The 6,826-nt window shown below is 49.0% G+C and overlaps 1 protein-coding gene across 1 annotated transcript; it reads left to right on the top strand.

Annotated features, from left to right (window-relative positions):
• Positions 1–340: 340 nt before the first annotated feature.
• LOC119295524 (probable serine/threonine-protein kinase PBL8) lies at positions 341–4,973 on the top strand. The gene is made up of 6 exons (XM_037573954.1): positions 341–748; positions 1,636–1,970; positions 2,561–2,696; positions 3,620–3,756; positions 3,868–3,991; positions 4,185–4,973. The coding sequence occupies exons 1-6, from the start codon at positions 694–696 to the stop codon at positions 4,628–4,630; spliced, it is 1,233 nt and encodes a 410-aa protein (XP_037429851.1). The 5' UTR covers positions 341–693; the 3' UTR covers positions 4,631–4,973.
• The last annotated feature ends 1,853 nt before the right edge of the window (positions 4,974–6,826 follow it).

Genomic DNA, 6,826 nt, shown 5'->3' with positions numbered 1-6,826 from the left:
AATTTTCATTGTACAGGGGTTGACAATTTCTTGAGAACAACATATTTTTTTTTTCTTTAAAACTATCACCGTTTGATCTCACGTGGCAACTAAAACTGTCAGAAAAATATATTCGCTCTACCCTCTTTCCAGCTGACGCCTGTCACATAACATCACCGAAAAACTAGGACTGAAAATGTCGGTATTAAGTTTTACCTTAAGACTGTAAATTTGGTGAAAGTCGTGATCTTTTGGTGGAAATTCAAAGAATCGAATAATCTAGAACTGGGGTTTCTTTGTGGCAAAGGCATTGTGGAGTGAAAGGGAGCACTACTGCACTTTTTAAGGAGGCGTCGCGCTTTCTCACGAGTCACGACGCATCTCACTCGCTCAGGAGACGACGACCCAAGCCAAGAACAACAAGAAGAGTCTTTCCTCACTCACTCCTCGCCGTCTCCATCTCGCCCACGGTTGCGCTGCCGGCTTTGCTTGCCTGCTTTGCCTCGCACCTTGTTCTCCTCGTACGCCGCACGCACGCACAGCTCACTGCTTCGAGGAGGAGGGGGAACTAGGAGGCGCATTCGCGGGTGGCATGACCGCATGAGGCCGGCTGTCGGCCCCCGCCAAGAATGAGAGGCTGGGCTACCTCTCCCACCAGCGCACCGACCCACACCGCAAGGAAGAAGACGCCGGCGAGGAGGCGAGGAGGAGGCGATGGGCAACTGCGGCACGCGGGAGGAGAATGCCGTCGTCGCCGCGCACGCGCAAGGTGCGGGCCTCTGCCTGGCCGGTTGCCTTTCTGTTTGTTGGAGATTTCTGTTTTCTAGGGCGGTTGGGGGCTGGTAGTTGCCGGGATCTCGGGCTGGTGGGTTCCAATTGCATGCAAGTTCATGGGATCTCTTTGTCGGTGCGGAATTTGCCAGAAGTTCCTTCTTGGTTATTCGGATTGGTGATTTTGGTAGCGAATTTAGTTCGACTTTTTTTTCCAGGGGCTGCTCGGATGAATTTTTATCTGCTCTACATTTTTGTCTTTCTTCTTCTTCTTCTTCTTCTTCTTCTTCTTCTTCAGCAGAGATTTGGTCTTAGCGTATGCATTTGCTCAAGTTCCATCCTTTTTGGTGGAAGCCTTCATCTCCTTGGGTCTTCCTTCAAGTTTCTTCTTTTACTGTACTGATTATATATTTGTAGACCGCTGACCTGTGATTTCCTCTTTGATGCATTTGCTTGTTGAGCTGCCCTTCTCCTGTGCTTTCTTTTATCCTATCCCCTTGTTTTTCGCATCATGAATTCTGCTTGATTGGCTTCATTAGGGACATCTCCTTGCCATCTGCAGTTGGGGTGCCCCCACCCCAGTGTTTACTCTCTTCGGTTTTCTGCAGAATAAAATCATGATCCTGCAAGTTGAATTAACATAATCTCTTGTACTAGTAGTACCTACTTGAATCGTGTGAGCAATTTGAAGATTGTTTTTCGGTTTATTGCCTGCAACCTTGCAGTAGATCTGGTCCACTGGTCCTAACATGTTTACCCTTGCTCGTGTAAAACTTATACTGTCTATTAAAATTTCTTGTGAACTTTCTTTTCATACATGTATAATAACACCTTGCAAACCTGTCTTTATTTCTCACACTTGTTGTTGCTATGACATGTCTTCAGTTCAGCAGCTGCACTTGCTGCAACATTCTGCCAAGAATGCTCTTGCAGATAGGAAGCACAACCGGACCTTTTCAGACATAAGTGATCCTTCAACGCCTGGCAAGATTGAAGATACCAAGGACATTTCCATATACAACAATGTGATTGCCTTCACATTGTTTGAGCTTGAAACAATCACAAAGAGCTTTCGTGCCGCTTATGTTCTTGGTGAAGGAGGCTTTGGGACTGTTTACAAGGGTTATATAGACGAGAATGTCCGGGTTGGCCTGAAATCGCTGCCTGTTGCTGTCAAGGTGCTCAACAAAGATGGACATCAAGGACACAGGGAATGGCTTGTGAGTCACCAAATTGTTCAGTATTTTCCACGATCTATAGTGTTTATTGTGTGCATGGACATCCATAAATTTTATACTTATACCAGAACTTTGATATATCCTAGTTATGCATGCAGTCTTGTGAAATCTGCAGATGCTATGTATCTGTGGTTCATGCAGTCATGCTCATGTGTCTAATAAGCATCCTTGCAATGAAAACACACATTGAGGACTATATACAAAATTTGATTACTTAATCTGAATAACCCTTGGTGAGTTTAAATTGTAGTAAAAACACTTTATGCTGGGTATCCATTATGATCAAAATGTGGGAAGTTGATAAGATGGTAAAGGTCATTAGTATCTATCTCGTGTAATTGACATAATTATGTACTTGGTGTGCTGAGACAAGCAATATCACCAATCAAAGAGACTTAACTTCGTATGTTAATGTGAATGACTGCTAAGATAATGCTATTAAACTTGTTTCGGAATTATTATTTTTGCATACTGTCATTACCCTGTTAAGTCAGTACTTTGCTGAAGTTCTCATTTTGCTAATGAGTTGTCAATATGTTTCGTTGTTAACTCATTCTCTGTTTCGTGGTCAGACCGAGGTTAATTTCCTGGGGCAGCTAAGGCATCCAAATCTAGTAAAGTTGATTGGATATTGCTGTGAAGATGATCACCGGCTGCTTGTCTACGAGTTCATGTTTCGAGGAAGTCTAGAAAATCATTTATTTCGAAGTAATACTTCTCTTACTGTTAGCAACTTCTCTCGCACAATATGTTTACTCATTTTCTCGCCTCTCTTTTCTTGAATGCCATCTTCACTGATAAGAAAACCTTAAGCTGATCATAAAATGCTCAATAAAATTTATGTGCTTTTCAACTAAGCATTGTCGGTGCAACACCTCTTTGTCTGCCATATAGCTAGACATGTTCTTTCTTTCTGCCGGGATCTAAAGTAGGTGCCTTGGCATCTTCTATCAACTTTGTACTATTTTGCAAATGATTAGTAGCGGGATTAATTCAGGCAAAATTTCATTTCAACCTAAACTTTGTAGGGCTTAAAATTTTCACCCCAGAGATTATCCAGTAAATGGTATCTTTTGTTTTTGAACTGAGTACAATTTGGTCTGTTATTTGAATGTACTATTGTTGGAAATTGTACTTAGGAGATATATACTCCCTCTACCAAAATACTTGTAGTTGGGGAAACTTGTACTAGTTTCTACAATCTTGTTAAAACTGACATGTTAATCATCCCAACTTTTCTGACTTCCTCATAGTTTAGCAACTTGAACAAGTCTTCACTTAAACATTCTGGTTTGCTTGGTTGTGGATGGTAAGCCAATTGGGTGGCACTTGGCAGTCTTTCTGGTTCCCAATTGGAGTCTGAATCTAAGACCTGTAAATATTATCATTATGAGATACAAGCATCATCATATTTTGCCCCACCCGTTGTTATGCATTCCTTCTGCATGTTACGGTGGAAGTTTGCATTATTTTGGTGCATTTATAAATGAAACTATATGCATATATTGATTAGTTAAGGCATATGCACTATACTAATCAACTATATTTGTACTTATGTGTTGGAGTAAACTTGTATTGGTTAGGAAAGAAATTTTGCTAACCACATATCTTGTTTTTTTCTTCTCTGTCAGAGACAGCATCCCCTTTACCCTGGGCTACTAGGATGTCTATAGCTTTGGGAGCTGCCAAAGGGTTGGCTTGCCTCCACAATGCTGAAAGGCCTGTTATCTACAGAGATTTCAAGACCTCGAACATTCTGCTAGACTCTGTTGAGTGATTACTTGCGCATGCCTTGTTTGTTTTCAGTTCTACGCATAACCATCAGGAATAATTATATGATTCACATAATGACATTTATCTTTGATTTGAATTGACACAGGATTATACTGCCAAGCTGTCTGACTTTGGCCTGGCAAAAGCTGGACCAGAAGGTGATGAGACCCATGTATCGACGAGAGTGATGGGAACATATGGTTATGCTGCCCCTGAATATGTGATGACCGGTACTGTCCTCATTTTGTAAATTTCCTTTGGAGTAACTAATTTTCTTAGAAGACACCGATTCCATTTTGTCCAGTCACAGAAGTACCATTTCTACTGCATGAGCTGAAACCACACATCATTTGCTCGACATAGGAGTATCATTAGCAGAATCTGACGGTGAATTGTTTGCATGTATCTGCCTAATATGAGCAGGCCACTTGACTGCTAGAAGCGACGTCTACAGCTTTGGCGTCGTCCTTCTGGAGCTGCTCACAGGGCGCAAGTCCATCGACAAGTCACGGTCCAGCAGGGAGCACAGCTTGGTGGACTGGGCCTGCCCCAAGCTGAATGACAAGAGGAGGCTTCTCCAGATCATCGACCCGAGGCTGGAGGGGCAGTACTCAGTCAGAGCAGCTCACAAGGCTTGCAGCCTGGCATACTACTGCCTGAGCCAGAACCCCAAGGCGAGGCCGCTGATGAGCGACGTGGTGGAGACCCTTGAGCCACTGCAGTTGCAGGGCAGCGATGCAAGCTTTCAGTCCATCCATGTCCCTGACTACAGGATTCACCGTAGGCTAACGGGGAACAATGTCCACTACAGGGCCATCCCAAACCCGAAATGCGCCCCGGCTGCCGTCCCGGCGTGCAGGGTGCGGTGAGAGCCGAGCCTCCTTCGTTCATGTTGCCTGGAGTTAAAGGAAATAGGTTCAGTTATAAATTTGCAAGCTGTGGATTGCGCGTTTCGTGGGTGTGTGTGGGTGCACTTGTGCCGTGCGTATTTTCTTGTTTTGCATGGTTTGTAAATCTGATCCGCGTGCTGCTGCTGCTGCTGCTTGTAAGGCCCTCTAGTTTTCTCACTGTGGTCTTATGTGGTGCTGATAAGACAGAGTGAGCCCTTGCCGAAAACCAGCAGGGTTTAGCCCTAGAAATGAACTGCTGAGCTCTTATGTTGATATGGTGAAATGGAGGTCAACTTTACTTTATGAAGTGAAACTTCCTTTCCAGGGAGTGAATTAGTATGTGGAATGGCTTCATAAGTTTTCTGTTTCTTCAGATTGTGCATGCTACACATTCTCATGCTACAATGATGAGGACACCTTGATCTCTGCTTGCTAGGGCAGTGTCCCTGAGTCGGAAACCTAAAGCGCCGCCGCCAACCCCTCATCTCCACCCTCCCTCTCTCACCGTCGCCGGAGAAGGCGAAGCCCTGCGGCGAACGTTGGCAGCAACGCCTCAACGTTGGCAGCAACGCCTCTTCAGGTTGGTCTGGCCGGCGTTTGGTGGTGTTGGGTTGGCCTTCCCTCCTGTATGCTTCGAGGGAAACTTCAAATCTAGGTTCCTGGATCGGACGATCGCGACCCTTTTGGCACCGTTTCCCTCCTTGGAGGCTTCGTATTTGGAGTTGGCCGGCTGAGGAGATCTGTGTGGCAACAATGAGGATTGTGAGCAAAGTTGGGTCGCTGCGTGTCCTCCTGAGAGCATCTCCAGCCGTTGGCCCCTCAGTGAGCGCGTAAAATCGCCGTCTGGGGGCGAGCCGGCGCAAAAAATCGGTCTGGGGACGAGTGGGTTCCCAGTCGCCGACCCCAGGGTCGCTCCCAGACGCCGTTTGTGTTAAAAAAAAGTGTTTGGCAAAGTTCGGCTAAAATTCGGCAAACTGGGCATATATTAGACATGTTTGACATTTTACATAGCAAATTTATTTAAAAAAAGGCTGAAACTACAATTACGGACCGAAGAAGTCGCTGAGCGCGACGAAGTCGCCGCAGTCGCCGCCATCCTCGCCGTCGGCGGCGGCGGCCTTCTCCTCCTTGACGCGGCCGCCCCTGCTGGACCCCTGCCCGACGCCGCCATGGTGGACCGGTGGCGGTGGCGGCGCGTCATCGTCGTCGCTGTCGTCGAGGACGACGACGCCTCCTTCGCCGTGGCCCCGGCGCCGATGTTCGAAGTGCTCTAGGGCGCGACACTTGCGCTCCGTCTCCATCTGCAGCCAGTCACCGCGCCCCCATTTCAGGACCGCCGCCTCGTCGAGCTCCCCGGCGTCATGCTTCGTCTTCACGGCGGGGAGCCCCGGCTCCGTTTTCACGGTCGCAAGCCCTCGCTCCGTCTTCGGTTTGACGAAGCGCGAAGGAGCCGAGGAGGAGGCGCACCGGCCGCCCTCATTTATGAAGATGCCGGCGCACGAGCGGCGTCTCCGCTGCGGGCTCGGCCTTGACGCCGAACACAGCCGGTGAGCCGAAGGAGTGGGAAGAAGAACGGGAGGAGGAGTGGGAGGAGGAAGTTGAGGAGGAGCCGAACCTCCTGGGCATCCATTGCCCGGCGCGCCGGCGGTGGACCGGGGCGGCCGCCGCGGCAGGGTATGCCAGCGGCGGGTCGTTGCCGCCCTCGAGGTGCTCCAGCACGTCCTGGAGCGTGCGGCTGGGGGTGCCCCACCATACGCGGCACCCCTCGCTGTTCTTGACGCCGCCCACCACCGACGCCGCATTGGTGAACGCCAGCCTCTGCTCCTGGCGGTGCTGGAAGTACGCTGCCCACGACGCGTGGTTGTCGGCGTCGTACTGGGGGAGGGTGCGCTGCTCCTCTGTCAGGGAGGCTCGCACGCGGTCCACCTCGGCGGCGAAGTAGGCGGGGCGCGCCTCGACGTCGGGCACCGGGGGAATGGGCACACCCCCGTTGCTAAGCCTCCACCCCGTCGGCCCGACGCGCATGTCCGGTATTGCCGGGATGTTCGCCTCGAAGAGTAGCCACGCCTCCCACTCGTGGAGCAAGCGGCGGCCGAAGCCATTGGTCGTCGCCGCATCGCCAAGGAATCGCGCGGCCATCGGGCTTGGGAGAGAGGGAGAGGGAGGGAAGAAGCG

This window comes from Triticum dicoccoides, chromosome 4B (genome assembly GCF_002162155.2).
Source record: "Triticum dicoccoides isolate Atlit2015 ecotype Zavitan chromosome 4B, WEW_v2.0, whole genome shotgun sequence".
Lineage (NCBI taxonomy): Eukaryota > Viridiplantae > Streptophyta > Magnoliopsida > Poales > Poaceae > Triticum > Triticum dicoccoides.
This window is presented reverse-complemented; position numbering and strand designations above follow the sequence as displayed.

Coding starts and splice junctions, on each gene's coding strand:
- LOC119295524 (XM_037573954.1), top strand. CDS start 694: ATGGGCAACTGCGGCACGCGGGAGGAGAATGCCGTCGTCGCCGCGCAC. Junction 2,697..3,619: donor AGAAAATCATTTATTTCGAA/GTAATACTTCTC, acceptor CTTCTCTGTCAG/AGACAGCATCCCCTTTACCC. Junction 3,992..4,184: donor CCCTGAATATGTGATGACCG/GTACTGTCCTCA, acceptor TAATATGAGCAG/GCCACTTGACTGCTAGAAGC.